This window comes from Colobus angolensis, unplaced genomic scaffold, assembly GCF_000951035.1.
Source record: "Colobus angolensis palliatus isolate OR3802 unplaced genomic scaffold, Cang.pa_1.0 Scaffold221, whole genome shotgun sequence".
NCBI lineage: Eukaryota > Metazoa > Chordata > Mammalia > Primates > Cercopithecidae > Colobus > Colobus angolensis.
This window is the reverse complement of record NW_012115389.1, coordinates 2,795,306-2,816,351: the sequence shown is the minus strand read 5'-3', so window position 1 is coordinate 2,816,351 and position 21,046 is coordinate 2,795,306. Positions and strand designations below refer to the sequence as shown.

Genomic DNA, 21,046 nt, shown 5'->3' with positions numbered 1-21,046 from the left:
TACATAATGAATGCTACCTATTGCTGCACAGTGCCAAATCATTGCACTTTTCAGATTTTAGCATAATCAAAAGAAAAAAATTAAAGTGCACTTCTAAATCAGTACTTATATGCAAGAGTTTCAAGAAACAAACTAGTATTTAACTTGGTGGTTGCATATTCACCCTATTTTATTGAGTGAGGTTAGAAGAGATTGAGAAGCATGAAATGATGTTAGAAAGTAGAAATTATATGGTGAACTCAAGGCAAAGATTGTCCAAGTAAAAGAGGACAAAATAAGAAAGAAAGAGACAAAAGAACTGCCAATGAGTTGTAATATTAAAAGAAGGGTGTATTTAATAAAACAAGATTGATTGTTTTGAATGTGGGCTGAGAAGTCCTGCCATCTTCCATTGACTCTGCTCACAGACCTTGTTTGTGAACTGGCTTCCACGGGTAGCATTACTCTCCTGACAGCTGCAACTCCAAATTCAGCATGAAAAGGCTGGTGATTCTAAGAGGAAGGGAATGTTTAGGCCACTTTTAATTCTACTTTTTCATTGCAAGTTTCTTGCATTGTTTGGCACAATGCTTTGCATCTGTTGGTCTCCCTTACTGGATTTCAAAACTAGGACACTTTTTCCTAACCTTGGAACCAACCATGAAAATAACCACCTCTTACCCTCATGAAGAACACTTTAAAATTTTCTCTTTTAAAAATGAAGTCTGGAATATCTCCAAGCATCTTGTCACTCAGGCCTTCATTTCAATGCTACCCCCTCAACCACAAGGAAACTAAAATTGCCCCCTACTTGCTACTCTCTGTTTTATTTTCTAGTAAATACTACAATTGGAGATTACCTTGTCCATGTCTCTTGTCTCATATTTGCCTCTGCTTGACTGAAAGCTCATGGAAAGTAAGGGACCTTCACTAAGTAGCAAAGTGCTTAGGACCTAGTAAGAACTTGATCAATTCTAACAAGTGAATGATTGGAATTCCTGTGAGAAGTCAACATGAAAATTCCTAGGTCATTAGTTTAGTTATTGGAATTCCAACACTCTGTATTGGAAAAGAGTCATTGAAAGGATAGTAAGTGGATTAAGGTTATTTATAAGAGGAAGAGGGAAAGAAAGGCATTGTCTTTACTTCAGGCATGTCAATGGCCGTGATAGACCCTAAACATTGTATGGTGCATTTTGTTTTGGTTTTGTGTGCACAAGAGCTTTGCCAGGTTAAGAAATGTGAATTTTCTTTTCATCCTGCTATAGAGACTTAAGGAAATTTCCCCTGTGAGTTCCTTGAGGGCAGAGAAAAATATAAATCCATGAATACATGAAAGCCCTGATTTGACCCCTAAGCAATCTATACATGTAACAACATTGCATTTGTACTCTATACATTTATAAACATTTTAAGAAAAGAATAAGAGAAACACAAATCTTGGTCCCTCCTCTCTGAAAACTGCTCTTATGTCGCTCTGCTGGGGGAATTAAGACCTCTTGCTGTGGCCTGTGGCCACTGTGTGATCCCAGCTCTCCAGCCTCATCCAGGGCCACTGTGCCTGGGGTCACAGGGTTCCAGGATGTCAACCTTCTTTCAGCTTCTCCGACTCCTCAAGCATTATTATTATTATTATTATTATTACTATTATTATTTTTGGCTTCCAAGGCCCACATGCATGTCTCTCTTCTTGGCACACTCCCCTCAACTTTTTTTCCTGGCTAATTCCTAATTATTTAGTTTGAGATTAAATGTCAGTCCTTCAGCTGGGCTCAGTGGCTCACACCTATAATCCCAGCACTTTGGGAGGCTGAGGTGGGCGGATCATGTGGTCAAGAGATCAAGACCATCCTGGCCAACATGGTGAAACCCTGTCTCTACTAAAAGTACAAAAAATATTAGCTGGGCATGATGGCACATGCCCGAGGTCCCAATTACTAGGGAGGCTGAGGCAGGGGAATCGCTTGAACCGGGGAGGCGGATATTGCAGTGAGCTGAGATCATGCCACTGCACTCCAGTCTGGAGACAGAGTGAGATTCCATCTCAAAAAAAAAAAAAATCACTCCCTCCCAGAGGGCTTCTCAGATACCCTCCTGCCCCCTCGTTTAAGTTGCACCCCTTGTTGTACTCTCTCATAAGCCCCATTCTTTTTCTTCTCGGCATTTATCAAATTAACAGCTTTATTTTATTTTATCATTGTGAGTGTATGTGTGTGTTTAATATCTGCTTCCTGACTAAACTGTACCCTGCAGGAAGGCAAAACTGTGTCTGTGTGGCTCACTGTTAAACCTTCAGCACTTAACTCAATGCCTGGAACATACGAGATTCCAACTCAATATTTACTGTGTGAAGGAATCGGTGAATCTTTATGTCCTTTGTGCCTAACATAAAGTCTGCCATATACAATGGACTAAAACGTAGTATTCAACTAGAACTGAGTTGATGAGCAGATGAAGTATTAATTGTATTTTTTTACAGAGAAACAATGGTCGGTGTATCAAAAATAGAGACTCTGCTCTCAGATATGTAACATAGAACTCCATTCATTCATTTGCCTTCATTTCAGTTAACAGGATCTGTTCATCTAAGAAGAGCGGAGACAAACTTTGTGATTGCTGTGTCTGTGTAATTCCAAAACATTTAAACAAAAAGTGAATAACTGTGGTATTCTTCCCAACGGTATATATTTGATGTGGGCATTTTAAAAGATTGATTGAATCTCCTTTCAGCTGGATATTTGAGTAGGCACAACCATTAGAGAATTTTCCTCCAGGGACTTACTTTAGCTCTTAAACTGTATAAACTGAACAAGCAAACTTAAGTGGATCATTATCTATAGAAGTGTAGAATTCCATCTCCCTTTGGCAAACCATTCAAACCCAGAAGTGTGTTTTACACATTCTGACAGAAGCATCTGTAATAACCAACTCTAACCTCCTTTCTTACCACTTTAGCACCCAAAAGTATATGAAAAGAGGACATGTTAAGGCTTGTTCTATTTATTAGAAAATATATAAAAGAAAATATATAAAGAGTTCTTGGCTTAAGAACTCTTTTGGCTATCAGCTCCCTGATGTGAAAAAAGTAAATAGCAAGGGGTAGCATGGAGTCTTACTCCTGTGTGACAGACAGCTTAAGAAAGACAATTGGACATAATATGACTACATGATTCAAGCTCAAGTCCAGACATGTCTTTTCCATAGGTCAATCTAACATTTCCTCTGTAATTTCCGCAATAACCATTTGCACCAGCATAAATGGAGAGGGTGTGAATTCTTCTGGGTGAGTAAAGGGTGTATCAATTAACTGTCCTCTGTCACCAGGATTTGGAGGCAGGCTCATAGTGACTCTTGTAAAGCTGAGGTTCACCTGTGGAGGCTGCAAAAAAAGAGGGAGGAAGAGAGAGTGAGGTTCCTCTTGGCTTTGTGCCAGGGATGTGATTAGAGGACCCTGGGAGGGCCTTCATCCTACGAGGGTTTGGAAGTGGAAATAGATGTGTGTGGATGACCTGCTGATGTGTAACAGCCACTTCCACCCCGTAGTAGTAAGGGATTTAATGCCTCCACAAGGCAGGTCTCTGAAAGAGAATGACTTTTCTGTCTCAATCTCAAAAAACTCTGATGATACTGCCTGAGAGAAATACTCACTCCTTTCTTTGTTTTCAACAAGTATGGACTTCTTTACACAAAAAGAATCCTTTTTGCTTTTGTCTCCCCATTTCACTGGAAATCTATCCACTGGGCACCACTGTTGGTCGGCTTCCTTTCATAGATTCCTTTATGTTCCAAATTTTAAAAAGACAGCAATAGCAACAAAGTGAAATATGGATTTAAGCTAGGAAAAGCGGGGAACTGAAATTTTTTTCCTGCAATCATACTTCCCAGTTTCTTCAGCAAGGTCTGCTTGACTGGGAACATGCCTTCTGAGAACTTTACATTTCTAAACTGCTGCTAAATTGCTCCGTGCATTTATTCTTCAAACTCTCAGGGAAGATAGATTGGCTTTCAGTCTCATACCAACCGTTCTTAAGTTAATGGACCAAAAGTCATTTCCACTTGAAATACAATCCCTCTAAATGAATCATGCAACATGGTTTTTATCTCTATTTTTTCAGAATAACTCTAAGATGATGATCCTCTGGCCATATCTTAAAAATTTCTCTTATTTGTTTTAATTTTCTTCCATTTTTTCTTTAATTTTCTATCTAAATACTGCCTTCTCTAAGAGGAATGACATTTTTGCGGGTTATCATGATATATTTTTAGCCCATTTGCCTTGACCTGTAGCTCACAACAGTTAAAGAACACTAACATCTAAACATAGAGTTTTGTCCAAGGCCATTGGCTTTGCGTGTTGACAGGTGGGCAGAAGGAAGGTTGGGCATGAGAGAGACATGCTGTCCTTCTGGTGAGATCATCAATCCCATTCTTGTAACCTTCAGATCATTGCATTTGTTCAGAATCATCGGCAGAGGAAAACACCTCAAAGTTGGGAGGTCATTGAAGAGCAGAAACAAGTGAGTCCTGGGTAATTTTTCAAAATAGGCCTTTTGTCAATTGTCAGTCAACTGTTTGTTTAATATTGTGCTTTGTTATAAGGATAGACACTGTGGTCTCAGCGTTCTTAAGCTTTTACATTTCCATTATTTAGTTTTACCTCTGCATTAGTAGAGTAGATGTAGAGTAGAGTAGATGCCACCTTCAGGAACTCTACTACCAGCAGTATCTTAGATTAGAAGCTCCCTCTCTAGGACTGTAATCTCTGTAGCCTCCACTTCTTCCACCCCTTGTTCCTTCTGAGCCTACTTGGTCTTTGATACTTACTATAATACTTTCTATTCTTTTATCATAAACAGTTTTGTGATTTCATTTTCCTCTGGTTTCATCCTAAGCCCCATAATAAGTCACTGCAAGACTACCTTCTAGAATTTCTGTGCCCTCAAGTTTTCTCCATACCTAGAGAGTCAGTCATCCACCTTGAGCCACATCCACTGTCTACTTTCTTCACTTCCATCCCCAGGCTGCCCAACACTGCTGAAAACAAAACAAAAACAAACAAACAAATAAAAACAAAAACAAAAAACTGGATAGGATCTCAGTCTGGTCTTCAATCCATGCTTCTCTTCCTTGACTTCTTTAGACACCAACACAATTGATGCCTCCTCTTGACCTGGGACACCCCTCCTCCTTGGTGCTTTCTTCTACCTCCCCCTGCTCTGTGTGTCTTTTGCAGAATCATCTTTCTCTTAGGCTGTCTTCCCCCAAGATGCCATCTCTCCTCTCCCTCTGTGCACTCAGGTAGTCTCCCTTGTCAACCCCCAAAGCTGCTTCTCTAGACCCCAGCGTTTCTCTGAGCTCCAGGTCCACAATTTGCTAAGGTCCACGTGGATGTCCCTCACCATTTCAAACTTCTCTTCCACAGAGGGTCCCTGGTTTTCACTACCATAGCATATTAAAATACCATGCATTTCCCTTCATACCCTAATTACAACTTTGTTTCTTTTTTTTTATTTTGTGTTTTAAAAATTATCTTCTGCCCACATATGTTGTAAGCTCCTTTTGAGAAAGACACATTGCTATCCTGGTCTTTACTATATTCTTACCAACTAGCAGGGGCTGTGGTCGGGGCTTGTGTTAGTCCATTTTATGCTGCTGTAAAGGAATACCTGATGGCAGGTAATTTATAAAGAAAAGAGGTTTTATTTGGCTCAGGGTTTTGCAAGCTGTGCAAGCATGGCGCCAGCATCTACTTCTGGTGAGGCCTGAGGAAGCTTTTACTCATGGTGGAAGGCAAAGAGACAGCAGACGTTTCACATGGCAAAGGAGAGAGCAAGAGAGACTCCAGGCTCCTTAAACAACCTGCTCTCCCGTAAACTGAAAGAGGAAGAACTCACTCATTATGGAAGGATGGCACCAAACCAGCTGTAAGGGATCCACCCCGAACACCTCCCACCAGGCCCCACCTCCAGCACTGCGATCAAATGTCAATGTGAGATTTGGAGGGGACACACATCTGCACTTTATCAGTGCTCAGTAAACTCACTGAATGTAGAACAGTGATAGAAGGCAGGGGTGGGCCAAGTGTAGGCGATAGGACAAATTTGGCCTGTTACTGCTTTTGTAAATAAAGTTTTATTTATTTACAAAATAAATAAATAAATACAGTCATAATCATTGGTTACATTTTGTTCACAGCTGCTTTTGCATTAAAACATCAGAGCGAGACACTGTCTCAAAAAAAAAAAAAAAAAACCACACACAAAACACACACACACACACACACATCAGAGTTGAGTAGATGCCGCAGAGACTGTAATGGCCCCACAAAGCCTAAAATAGTTGCCCTGTGGTCTTTTACAGAAAAAGTATGATATAAAGGACAGTCTCACAGCACAGAGAAAAAGCATATAACACAAAGGAGGGAAGAGTAGGGCATAGTGGAACTGCCGAGAAGTTTCCCTGGACCCAGTCTGTGCCTTGAAAGATGAGAAGGACACATCTTTGGGGTGGGCAGTGGTGATCCAAGCAGACAGCACGGGCAGGTGTTCTGGAAAACTTGCCTTTGTTCACAAGTATCCTGCAGTATAAACTGCAAGGTGGTCAGTAAGAAATGGACTTGAAGAGATTGGACAAGGGCCAGAAACCCAAGGGCATTGCTGAGGAGTTTGTGCCTTAGCCCATCCAGGGCCCTAGCAGCTTTCACCGATGCTTCTGAGCTCCTGGAGGCTCCAGCCTCAGGCTACCTTCCCATATTCTCTGCAAATAATATCACATTTGTTTACTAAAGAATTAACCTCTCAGAATTTCTGCATTCACATTTATTTCTTCTCATATCTTTGAGTTACAAAAAGGTTTTCTGTCCTGTGATGATATTGATTCTGCTCTCATCTGTTTTCATTACTCTCTCCTTCCCTCCCTCACTCAGTCCCTCCCTTAGTCTGTCTCATTCTACCATCTTTTCCTTTAGACCTTCCGACATTCAACATCTTGATTGCTCTTGTCCAGCCACACCTCTGACCGTTCAACCATCTGTCCTCCTGATTGGTTCCACCTTGTCCTCTCATGCTGGAGATGCTGTCGCTCCCAAATTGCCTCCCTCTGCCACTTTCTCGCCCCTTCCTCCTTTGCTCTCTCCCTCTGTCTTTCAATCTTTCTCTCCCTCAATCTCTCTTTCTCTTTCCCTCTCTCTCAATCTTTCTCTTCCTCAGTCTCTCTCCCATTCTCTTTCTCTTAATCTCTCTTCCTCTCTCTCACCCTCTCTTTCTATCAATCTCTCTCTCCCTCTTTTCTCTCTCTCAATCTGTTTCTCTCTTCATCTCTCTTTCTCTCTCCTTCTTTCTCTCTGTCTCTGTCTCTCTCTTCCCTAGTGAACTCACTCGCTTTTCCAGTTTCAATGATTTCTATTCAGATATCTCCAAAATATGTATTTCCAGATATTTTATGCTTTCATGGGGGCAGTGTAAATTGGTATAACCTTTTTGGAAGGCGTTTTGGCAATACTTAGTAAATGGTTAAATGTTTATACCCCTTGATTCTGCTATTGTAGTGTAAGGATTTTTTTCTGCATACTTTTGTAAGTGTAGAAAATATATGTATGGGAATAATTGCACATTGTTTGTTGTAGCTGAAAATTAGAAATAATATAAATGCCTATAATAAGAGCCCTTAAATACATATGAACACAGTGAAATACCAGGCACCCATTTAAAGGATGAGGTACATTTTAACAAGTTTATTTGAAAAGATGCCCACTCTTAGTAAGTGAAAAAAAAAATCATCAAATTGATATGTTTAGCGCTGTCCCTTTCTCAAGTTTCAGACCCACATTATCAATTTTCTGTTGTCGTCTTGACTTAGTCTCGTGAAATTTTAGCTCAATCATTTTTGAGGGAAGTTGTTTTCTTCTACTAGCAAATGACAAATCTCTGAATTTCCCTCTTTCTGCTAATTTCTCACTTTCTTTTATCATCTTTTCATCCATCCTAACATACAGTTCCAGAGGAGTCTTGAAATCCTTCCTCATTGCCAACACCGAGGATCATTCACCGAAATCTGTTGATTTTTCCTTCAGATCAACAAAGGATTTTCAGAACAGCCCTGATTTCTCTTTATCACCACGGTGCTGTCTCATGTCTTCTCTCCCCTTCCTCCTACCTGCCGTCTCTTCCAGACTCTTCTCTCTCCCCCACTCTCCTTTGTGCACTGATGCCAAATTAGTCACAACAAAAGTGTTTACATGATCGTGTCACCCACTGGTAAGCTCTTAATGGTCTTCCCTTACACATTGTCTCCCGTTTCATCTCAGGAGCCTTTTATTAACCACTCTTCACAGTCTGACTCAGCCCTCTTTGCCAGTTTCTGTCTTTACAAATAGCAAACTCTACCAGCTAGATTACTCAATATTCCCTGAACAGGCCTTCTCTTCTCCCACCTCTTGGCCTTTCTGATACCATTTAATCTTCCTGGAAATTCCTCAAATTTCTTTCCTCCTCACTCAGTCAACGTTTTGAGACTCACATTAAATGCTACATACTATTTGTTACTTTACTAATCATGCCAGTTGGAAATGATTCAAATCTCTAAAGCAGGGTGCTATAGAATTACATTTCTTATAGCCCTTTGGTCATTTGGGAGCAATGTCTAACATAATGTCCTTTGAGTTCATCCATGTTGTTGCGAATGACAGGATTTCCTTCTTGTTAAAGGGTGAATAGCATTCCATTTTACGTATATTCCACATTTTCTTTTTTCTACTCATCTGCTGATGGTCACCCAGGTTGATTCCGTATTTTGGCTATTGCGAATAATGCTACAATGAACTTGGGAGTGCAGATATCTCTTCAACATGTTGATTTCCTCTCCTTTGGATATATACCCAGTAGTGGGATTATTGGATCAAATGACAATTATATTTCTAATTTTGGGCGGGGTCCTCTGTAGTATTTCCATAATGGTTTTAGTAATTTACATATTCAACAACAGTGTGCCAGGGTTCGCTTTTCCTCATGTCCTCGCCAACGAGCCTGATATTCTTATTCGCCTCTTAGTGCTTCAGGCTTTCCCTCGTGACTTAATGGTGACTCGCTTGAGACTACTTGAAATAATCAGTTTGGATGGTGAGGACATACCCTTCTGCTGTCACCCTTTGCCACAAGATGGAGTCACTTTGTAAACAAAGAAGTTTTACTTGGCCTTCCATGCTCAAGACCCTTTTACATTTCATCTCTTACTATTTCATGGCCAAAAACTGTTGGTTCTTCCAATCTTATAAGGCCATTTATCTTTGATCTTGCTCCATTCCCTTCCATTTTTGCTTGAGAACCATTCAGTTCTTGCCCAATCTCACGTCTTTCTTGCAACACCTTACTAATGGCTGCCAGAGTGTCCACTACACACTATGGGTCTCATTCTGACCACCTCCCCAGGCATGTAGTCTACCTGCCAAGTTCTTTAAGAGCAGATAGTTTGCAATGTTGTAACAGGGCTCCCTAGCTTGCTATGTTTTCTTCCTACCTGGCGTTAGGAAGTAAACATTTTTCATGGCAGTATTCACTTCCAGTACCAATTTCTTTTTTAATTTACGTGGGCTAACTGCTGTATCAAACAACCATCAAATCCCAATGGCTTAATTGCAACTGACAGTACAATGTGGTGTTTCTGTCTATCTACTCATTCAGACACACAGAAAGTAATTAGTTCAAGGTCACAAAGTTAGTAAATAGTGGCATCAAGGTTTGAACCCAGGCAGCTGGACTCAAGAGTCTCAACAACTTTCATTTTAAATTTTGCATCTTTCAAGATATATCACTTACAATTTCCATCTTCATCACTTTCTTCCATACTTCAGAGCTGCATATGTAAACCTCTTGATCATATAAATATTTATGGAGTCTCAGCATTTTGAGCACATGCTGAGAGATTCTGTAGTGTTGAAGATAAAGAAGCTCTTTAAATACATCCAATCTTGCCACTATTGATTTTGAATAGCATCTTAATTTGTTACCTTTTAAAAATCATATTGTACTTTTTTTCAGGACAGCTAAATTAAATGTCTTATGTTGATCCCCTAGGTTTTCTCAGTTTCCATTTATCAGTTTCCTTTTATACGAAGAGATGCTAATGGGTAACCTTACATTTTGTAAGGCATATTTTTGAAGATATACAAGTGAGGGTTTGGTCTGCACACCCTCATTAGAGCTCTTTATTTTCCATGTGGAGGAAGAGATGCCTTAGGGCTTCTGAAAAACAGGCTTTTATTTTTATAGAGGAGAAGCTTCCAGAACATGCCACGAGCAAATGCTCTGTCAAGTCCAGTTCTTTCCCCCATTACTTAAGTGCAAATGGACCACATTTGAAGAGGATAAGTAGCAGAACAAGACTCCCCACAAGGGGATTTTGAGGTGCTCTGAAAACCAGACTGACATAATCCGTAGAGAAGTTCATCACTGCAGGCTGTCACGTCTCACAGCGGGAGTCATAGGCTGGTCTGCTCGATAAACTACTCCTGATCTATGACTGGAGCTGTGTGCTTCCTTTAAAAATAAATCTTGTTTTTCCATACCCCACGTGCTTCTCAGCCTCAGGAGCACCTCATGGATTTAGACTAATTTTGTCTTTTACAGTCATGTTACCTCCCGATTCGTGGTAATCACCCCATTTCTGATGCCAGTGATCCATCCATACCCACTGAAACTGAGCTAAATGCTCTAGTCTGACTTGCTCCTTGAAGTTAGTATAGAGTATTTTGGCTAGACTTTGAAAATGAAGCCCTGACCACAATGCATAATGACCTCAGTAGACACTGAAGAGTTTCTTTGCATCAGGCAGGTGACAAGTATCTATCTCATTTTCAAAGTCCACATAGATTTGTGCCAGATTGTAGGCTGACAAATCACTTTTTCACTAGCTCACGTGGCAAGCCTTTTCACTTTGTAAAAATGCTAGTGAGAGACCATAGTTACCACATAATTGGCAGTCATTGAGACTCAGGCAACATTTGGATAATTTAACAACACTATCATCAGAGTCATCAAAGTACATAATTTTTACTTATTATGCAAGTAGTGGATTCGCTAAAGTGCTTAGACCAACTAAGTTGCTCCCATTGAAAAACAGAGTGATTTTATTCTTAAGAGTATATCAAGATAAACTTCTTGTAGCCTCTAAACAGCACTGCTTAGAAAAGTGCAGCTTCATTGCTTGGAATATCCCACCAGAAGTCCTCGCAGTTCAGATGCACACCACCAAAACATGAAGCACATGTGTTTGTATGGAAGGTAGGCTCTGGGGTCTTCCTATCATAATATTTCTATGATTAATAGTCAACATAAGCCCTCTCCACATCCCCTAAAGGAACATACACATGCACACACACACACACACACACACACGTGAGAACTGAATTGAGAGTTTGGGGTATACACCATCCCTGAGGGTGCAGTCTACAGCTCCTAATGTGTGCCGTAGAGCAAGCATTATGTTGTTGACAAGTAATAATTGCTGGTTAGGAATAACAGGATATCCAATGAGAAGAGGCTGAGAAAAATACACTCTTGCTGGAAGAGTCAAGAACGAGCTCTTCATGGGAAACTATGGGAGACGATTGAAAAAGGACAAGAAGAAAGGAGAATTGTGAAGTCTCCACTTTCTCAGTTTCTGCACTGAACTTTTCCTCGCAGCAGGTGAACACAGGCTCCCTCCCACACTGAGACTTCCTCCCCTGCTGGTGTGCAGTCTGTTAAGTAAACAGAGACTTTATACTGAGAAAGGAACATTTCTCTATTTTGGCTATGAGTTGTTATTTTTAAAGCTTCATCCTCCAAACATTTTCCTCTATCCTTGTTTATTTTTTCACTAGAAAGAAGATGAACTACTTAAAAAAAAAAATTCAACTCCATGACAAGAAGAACCCACTTCTAGTATATTCTCCCCACTCAGTGCCAGTGGAGCCTTTGGCGTGAGCACTCTGTCAGCCCCACGCTGGGCAGCATACCTCTCGAAGTTCCTGCTCTGCTTCTGTGGAGCTTCCATGCATCCAGATTTTCATAAGCAAAGCAAAATGCACATGGCAGCTTTTTTCTGACTCCTTCAAGTTAAAAGGCCAACCTCTCCCTTGACATATCCATGTATTTATCAGTATATCTATAGGTAATACTTAAAGGTGGTCCTTACTGTGTGCCACACTCCATTCCATGCACTTTACATAAAAAACCTCATTTCACTTTATTTGGGAACAGGATGACAATTGCTTCAATATTGAGATGGGTTGAATCTGGGGAGACTGACGTTAGATGCAAAAAGCTCTCTTTCTAGACCTTTTCCTGTGTCTTGCACCTGGCTTTCTCCTTGTCTGTCTTGTTCCCATTCTAGATCTCTTTATTGACAGTGCCCATGGCTTTCTTCTTGGTACTCTAATGTTGAGCATAAGGACTGGTATGTAATAGGCTCTCAGTAAATCTTGTTGAATGAATTAAAATAGAGCAAGAATTAAAGACAGAGAAGATCTTGTTGGAATTCTTTCTTTGCGTTGGTAAGCAATGTGATTTGACATAACAATTTTGAGTCCTAATCCCCTCATTTGGAAAATGGAAATAATAATGTTAATCTTAGAGGTCACTTGTAAGAAGTATATGAATATATCAGAAGTAATCAACATTTTTTAAGTCAAAGAAAAGAACGTCTGTGAAAAAGATGGAAAACTAATGAGCTACTTGAAAAAATATTAATTGGATCTTTTTCTCATACCTTACACCAAAATAAATCCCCCAAAATGGTTGCACAACATTGTGAATATACTGAAATCCATTGATTCACACTCTTTAAATGGGCAAATGATATATGTTATGTGATTATCTTTCAATAAAATTGTTATACAAATGAATAAACCCCAGAATATCAAAAATTTAAACATGAAAACATGGAAGTATACTAGAAGGAAATATAAGATAATTTTTATATGTTATTATGTTATATATATTTATATGTAAATTTTTTATTTGTCTTTGCTTTTAAAAGCAAGACGTAATGCTGTAGAGCCATAAATGAAACATTCGGTAAATTTAATTCTCTATTAAATGTTTTGCAGAAGAAAATACCAGAAACAAAATCATAAGAAAAAACAGAAAAACCATAAGAAAAACAATTAAAAATACATATGACAAATGGCTTATTACTATAGTATTTAAAGAACTCTTAAAAATCTATGTGACAATGACATATAACAGAAAAATACGTGCAAAGGACAAGAGCAGGCAGTTTAGAGAAAGCCTATACGAATATATTCTCTTATCAACAGTCTATTGTATAAGCTATTTGAAAGCAATGTTTGAACTATCAAAATTTAAAATACATAAGCCCTTTTATCTAGCAATTCTACTTCTAAGAATTTATTCTATAGCTATCTGTACACGTATCCAAAGACATAAACATAAGGATAGTCATTGAATGAAATGTTTTTAACAACAAAATACTTGAAAAGAAAAAAATGTCACCCAAGAAAGAAGTGATTAAGGAAAGTTTAGCATTCTGTTCAGTGAAAACATATTGAGCTGTCAAAAAACGTTGATGGAGAACTCCAAGATCTATTAACTAGAAACAAAACAAGGTGCTAAACAATGTGTTTAGTTTTAATTTATTTATTTTAATTGTTTATATATTTCACAAATCTATATCTGTGCATGCATAATATATTTTAACTTCTTTCTAACCTCCTCAAACACATCGTGCCAAAATTCAACCTGTGATTAAAAAAAAAAAAATGGGCCGGGCGCAGTGGCTCAAGCCTGGAATCCCAGCACTTTGGGAGGCCAAGACGGGTGGATCACGAGGTCAGGAGATCGAGACCATCCTGAGCTACACAGTGAAACCCCGTCTCTACTAAAAAATATAAAAAACTAGCCGGGCGAGATGGCGGGCGCCTGTAGTCCCAGCTACTCGGGAGGCTGAGGCAGGAGAATGGCGTAAACCCGGGAGGCGGAGCTTGCAGTGAGCCGAGATCGCGCCACTGCACTCCAGCCTGGGCGACAGAGCTAGACTCCGTCTCCAAAAAAAAAAAAAAAAAAAAAATGAATTCCTTTCGTGTGTAGTATCTCATTTAAATTCTTCAACAACCCTATGGAAAAGATACAGACACATGTTTTTAAGTATTGCATGTTATGAACCTTTGGTTTGCTTATTTAATAGTTGCAACTACTAATGTTAAATTCTTGATGTCAAGGTTAAAAGCCTGAACTTCTAAAAATGTCATGATCTGACATTTTTCTGTTTTCCCAGATTAATCTGCCACCTCCTGACTTCCAACACACTGCTCTATGTTCTTTCATGCTCCTCCTCACATGTTTAGGACCCTCTTCCAAGGAGGCATTTGCACCTCTGCTTGATGAAACCCTACATTATCTTAAAGCGTCCACTCGAATGCCATCTACTAGGCGAATCCTTACATACCATCCCCTGCAACACCAAGGGACTCAGCCCAACCATAGCCCATAGTTATTGTAGTTGTTCTTGTACTTCAAAAGCACTACAAAACACATATATCAGGACTTGTTATATTAGTTGAAGGCCATGAGCATCTTGAGCCGAGGCCCTGTTTTTATTCCCAGAACTACCACATTGTCTAGAATATAGTAGCAGATCAATATACGTGTATTAGATAAATCATTTATCCAAATCTTCATCATTTTCAATTACCCATAGGTTGAAGAATTCCATATTTAACATGGCAGACTTGAGGACTGAACTATCTACCTCTTCTAAGAAGTTGAAATGAGAATGTTTCATTGATGGGAAATTATATTTTTGTTTTGCCTTCTGGAATTCAAATGAATGTTCATACTCCATGAAGACAATGGCTGATAGTTTTTTGTTAAAGATTTAGAACCAGTGGATTTTTATGAATGTGAACCCTTTCATGTCTTGTGGAAGATTTTCTGTTTTTTAATCTTTTTATTTGTTTTTGCTATGTTTTCACAGGAACCAGGGAAAATGTGTAGAGGGCATGGTGGAGATCTTCGACATGTTGCTGGCCACATCATCTCGATTCCGCATGATGAATCTGCAGGGAGAGGAGTTTGTGTGCCTCAAATCTATTATTTTGCTTAATTCTGGTGAGTTGATAACATGAGAAAACTCAATGCTGGATTAAATATTTATTTGTATTTTTCAACCAGATACAATCTACCCACTCCAAAGGCATAATGTCATAAATAGAAAGAAACTACTGACACACATTTAAAATAACTTACCAACATTGCAGATTCCTTATAGAGGTAGAACCATGCTAGCTGAATAGACGCATGAAAAATTGTAATTTGGCATTGAATCAAATGGCCTTTGAGCTGAAATTTTTGTATGCTTTCACAGATATGAGGATGTTTTTGTTCAAATGGTACATGTATATAGACATATGTTAGTTGATGGTTATATTATGTCTGAAAATAAGTAGACCAAGTAACTCTGCTAAGAAATTGCGACCAATTCCAGGCTCCAGATAGTAGAGAAAGAGGGTTATTTGAGACAGACCATGTTTCTGGTCAAAACTGATTAGCTAAAAATATAGTTGGCTTAGAGATAGAAAAACCTGTTTCTAAAACAGAAGAATGTGGAATGCAATAAATCGTCCAGCTGACAGAGCATTTTCCATTTGCTCTATGAAGTCTAATTCTACTACCCCTTCGTATTTATTTGCTTGAGAAAGCTTAGCTAAGAGCAACATCTGTTTTTTTGTTTGTTTGTTTGTTTTGTTTTTTAATGTAATGAGGTTGGCTGTTGTATAAAGAAAGAGTCACTCTATGTCACCCAGATGGAAACTATGGTTCAGCCTGATTTAGTGCACTGACTCCTCCCAGCCTCTTGGCATTTGGATCTAAGCTCTAGCTCTACAGCCTCTGGGACCTAAAGCTCACATTGGGTATCAGCTGTACAGCAGCTCCCCTTAAGCTCCACCTTTCCCCCTGGCTCTAACTCCATTTTGTGCCTCATTCCTCATTCTCACATAGAAATCACAGCCATTTTGAAGTCCTGGGCCTGACTTAGTTTCTTATGCCATTAGACATAGTCTCAAATTCTTCAGTAGCTCAACTTCAGCTTGTATTGATCACATACATAGAGAGAATCAGCACTTCCTTGTCTTTGCACGTGTTTTTGTCTCTTTCTGATGAGTGCCAATCCCTTCCCGCTTGCCCTAACAATTTTTCACTTTTCTTCCCCACCACTCCTAGGAATGGTGCTGCTTAATGGAATCAGCCCTTCCTTCTCTTTTCTCATGTTTTTGTCTCTTTCTGATGAGTGCTGATCCCTTCCCACCTCCCATGACAATTTTCCACTTCTCTTCCCCACTACCACTAGTAACCTGTGTTGCTTAATGGTTATCACAGTAATCATTCTCACTTATCAACTGATAAATGGAAATCTGTACTATTACACTAGGCAAGGACTGAATTACAGAATGAAATCCCATGATAAATGATGTGATCCGCACTAAGGAAGTGATTACCACTCCATTCAAGTTTCTGGTTCCACTCACGTGCATTGTGCTTTTCATTTTGGTCATTTGTCCTGTACATTGTAAGGTCCAGATCCCACAATGGCTCTTTATTGGACGAGAGTTCTGGGAGCAGTGCCACTCGGCTACATGGTGCCAGGTCCTGCTGACAGCTTTCATGTGGGCAATCTGGGAACTTCAGGGAAGGCAGGCCTATTAAGTGTTAAGACTCCCCACCCCGCACTTTTACTAAGAAAAAGTACCCCAGACAGGAAGTAAAATTAGCCAGAGTTGTATGATCCAGATAGTGGATGCTCTGATCTCGGTAATAATAAATATTTCCTCCAGATCCATATAGACTTTTCCTGCATTATTGTTTTGTTTCTGCTCCTATGACAGAGTGAATTTTTTAAACTATTATACAAAAAATATCAGGATTTTTGCCATCAAAACATTGGATTCATAGACCCAGGGTTTTTACAACCCAGGGGGAAAAAACTTTCAGCCCTCACAAGAAAGTATTTTATTAAAGACTGGCACCCAAACCTCAAGACTGTGTTTCCCACTGCAGGATTTGGCCCCTGTCTGCCTCCTTCTCAGACTAGTTAAAGTTTCATACTCCGTCCTTGTTCCTTCACTTATTTCTTAGGATCTTCTGTGCACTTCTTTGCTCTTGAAGGGCAGAAACGCTATTGTAGAAATACAAGGCACTGTATGCTGACATAGTTTACAGTTGTCTTTTTCATGAGATAACACAGTGGCTGGCAGCTCCTCTTTTCTATCAAGGACGGTACTGCTGGCTCAGGAGAACCGTAAGCAAACAGAAGCTGTTTCTCAACCCTGTACAAAGCGAAACCACTCTTTTCCCTATAAAAGTGAGCTGTGCCGCAGAAAAGCGGATCTGCTGCTGAGCAGGGCTCCTTGTGTCTCCTATTGTTCCTGAAAAACAGCATCAAAGAGGGCAAGACTCTGACACACAATGCTGTAGCATTAGGAGCCTTTTTCGAATAAAAAAAGCAATGGATCATATGAAGCATGTGGTCATACCACAATCAACAATTTTTCCCCACAACTGGAGATATGTATTTTTCTAAAAGTCCAACCAATTCATGGCTCTGATATGGGGCAGCTTTACCTATCATGAGACCAATTACCAAGTGGCTCTGACTCCAGGAATCTCTGACAGAAGCCAAGCTGGAAACAGTTCAGGAAACCTGAGCTAGAAGATGCCTTTCTGACGCCTGGGAAACAAAACCTCAGTGTATGGAGGAACCCAAGGTTTTGTGTTGAGCCCCAGTCGCCAAGGTCTGAGTAGGCTGGGTTTATATTGGCCCCGAATTTGTGGCCGAGGCACAAGGGGAATTGAAAGGTTGTTGTGAGGACCTGCTCGGAATGTCTTTCTGGAAGTTTGGAGAGGGTCTCTCCAATGCCAAAATTTCCATGGGAAGCCATCTTCACAGCTGCTTGGGAGTGGGAGATATTCGTCATCATTTCTGCCCCATTTAGAATAATTTATTACTTTGCTTGCAAAAACCCAGAATCATCCATAGGACACAGATTGTTTATTTTTCCACTCCACACCAAAGGACAGAGGCATTCCTGGTTAATCCAAAGATGCCAACTTCAAGACATTCTGAGAACTAGCTGGGCAGAGCTCAAGTGTAGGGCAAATCGGAACAGAAGTGATGGGCTCAAGGCAAAAGCCCACGAAGCAGCAGCTGTAGAGAAAGGATGGGAGCTGGAGCTGCAAAGGGGGCCACGGTAGAGGCTCTGGGCCTGCCCACGGTATCTCTTCTGCCCAGTGGGAATTCAATTTTCCTGCATATCATTCAAATATTTCTCATTTTTCTAGGCCCAGCTCACTACTCCAGTCCATAATGAATTTCCTCTCTAGACTATTTCAATTCTTAGAGTCACTACCACACAATCTAGCATTTGGTTAGTTGGTTGATTTCATTCATTTATTAAATAATTCAATGTTTATTGAGTTCCTGCTATGGACTTTGTGCCATATATACAAAAAAGAATGTTACTGTTGTGTGGGGTTTTTTTCTTTGCATTTTTACGTTAACCTGGATTTTTCTGTCACTCTTTATGCATATATTTCCTAATCTCCTTATAAACTCTTTGTATTTTTTTGGATTCCTCACAGTCTATTTAGCCTGTGGACTGACAACAGATGTTACATCATTCAGTCATTTAATAGATGCTTATTTGCTAGACATGGCCAGGAGGACCTGGAAAGTCCTCATTTTTCCCATCTGTTCTTACCATTCTGAAATGTATCATGCTCTTGAGTGCTCCACAGATCTAGATGATATCAAATTATTAAATGGAAAAAAGCAAGACCCATCTCCTTGGGTTATTGTGGATAAGGGGGAATTGTGTATGAAGCATCTGTTGCAGGTCATGGACCACAGTAGGCCCTTAGTCAACAGCAGCTATCATCATCACCGATGAGAATCTCTGGCTTAAATGGAGTAGGTTCATGCCTTTTTTTCCGTGTAATGAAGTGTTTTAGTTTAAAGGCCTTTAGCAAGGCTTACAATACAAAAATGTGGGGACTCCAGGGTAACACCAACAATAGAGACCACCATGGCTGTTATCCTGAGACTGTTAATTATGCCACATAGTTAGATTTAGAGAAAATTGAGGGCAACATTTATCCTGTGGAAAAGAATTGATTGTGATTGGAACTTACTGTTGAGAGACCTTGATGAAAACTCACTGGTGAACTGCTGTGGAGTCTCATGGGTAGGCGCATCATTCATCAGTGGGCCGTGGTTTTGCTTAGCCTCATAACCCCTCAGAACCCACTTCTATCAGAAAACCACCCTTTCAGTGAATGTTCCTCAAGGCTCAGAAAAATTCATATGTCAAAGCTTTATATGTAAAAATCTATACTCTCTAATAAATATTTGGTTTGGCCTTCACATTCAATTTAATAATGATTTCTACCTCTTTTCCGAACCCCTTTGACCACAGTTCTATATATTTAATTCTGAAGAGCCTCATGCACATCTCTCCCTGGTAACTTTATCTATTTCTTTCCCTGGAGAACCAGCCAGACCGTGATTCTAGCCCTCTGTCCTCTCTTCAACCGTAGGTCCTCTTTCTCTCCCGACTCCACAAACCTTCTCCAGTTACCCAGGTGCCTTCTGTGTGCTGCTAGCTTCTGCATCACAGTTAGCAGGGCCACTTGTTCCCCTGGGTGTGTCTTATGCTCTTGAAATGCTATAGCCTTGCTCACCTGTTCATCCAAAACTGATCCTCAGACAACATTTCTCTTTCAATTGATGGAATAATAAAGGGGAATACGGGTCAAAATTCATAGACATTTAAATACCCCAGGTGAAAAGTTAAGAGAAAACAAGCTAGGAGAAAGAATTATGGCAACATCTCTAAAATGTGTACTTTAGTGTTTAGCAAAAATGGGACTATGGAATGTCAAACAGGAGCATATATGTTAAACATAAACACGAAGCAGTGCCAGCTGCTGTCTACCATCTAGTCATGCTTTGTTAATGTGGCATGTCTTGCCATGATGGTGCCCTCGTGAAATGAAGGATGCTGAAGCCAATGCCATTCTGTTTTTTTTTTATCAGAAGCCACTCTCTGGTCAAGGAAGTATTTGTTTCATAGTTAATTATAACAAGTTCTCATCACAAAGATTATTTGCTCTCTCCAGATCTGGATTATTTGCTCTCACTTTATATTATTAGACAATTACTTGGAGCGTTTATGTTTTTAGGTTTGGAAATAAGACAATGATTCAGAGTCCCTGTATTTAGACGAAAGAACATTTTTTAAACATATTGACTGTAAACATTGAAAATCATTAATTCTCAACAGTCGAAGGTTTCTGACAGGAACAGCCCTTGGAAATTGTACATGGACACATTGTCAGGTATGCCCATTGTTGTCACATTGGAGATTGGATTCTATTCTCTCTGGAGTCCTTTGTAATGCCAAGCTTCCTCTCCAGGGAGCTTGCTTATTGTCATTATTTTGAGAGAAATGGCACTTCATAGTATTAAGTGGTTCATTGTCTCTTCTCTGGCTGACTGTATTCTGTAGGCAGCCACTCAACTTTGGAGCCTTTCTCTGCTACCAACTTTTGGTGTTGCCTTAAGCAAGCCTCATGTCCCCTGTTAGTTTCCTGACAACATGGTATGGCATGGACTTTGTCATGAGAGAGGACTGAATTCAAAAGAAGCAACTCTGCCACTTCCTTGGCAGAAGGGGGATGACGGATGTCCTTTGATGGGCTGCTTCCCTGAGCCTAATAAAAAAATAGAAATAAATATACAATCATGTCATCTGCAAACAGGGACAACTTGACTTCTTCTTTTCCTAACTGAATACCCTTTATTTCTTTCTCTTGCCTGATTGCCCTAGCCAGAACTTCCAACACTATGTTGAATAGGAGTGGTGAGAGAGGGCATCCCTGTCTTGTGCCAGTTTTCAAAGGGAATTTTTCCAGTTTTTGCCCATTCAGTATGATATTAGCTGTGGGTTTGTCATAAATAGCTCTTACTATTTTGAGGTACGTTCCATCAATACCGAATTTATTGAGCGTTTTTAGCA

General features: G+C 39.8%; 1 protein-coding gene across 6 annotated transcripts in view; it reads left to right on the top strand.

The window, feature by feature from the left end:
* ESR1 (estrogen receptor 1) overlaps positions 1-21,046 on the top strand; it is a 415,435-nt gene that overhangs the window by 356,981 nt on the left and 37,408 nt on the right. For all 6 annotated transcript variants that reach the window (XM_011943764.1, XM_011943767.1, XM_011943763.1 and 3 more), the window contains one exon: positions 14,950-15,083. In XM_011943764.1, coding sequence (XP_011799154.1) covers positions 14,950-15,083 — 134 coding nt within the window. The remainder of the gene's footprint in view (positions 1-14,949; positions 15,084-21,046) is intronic.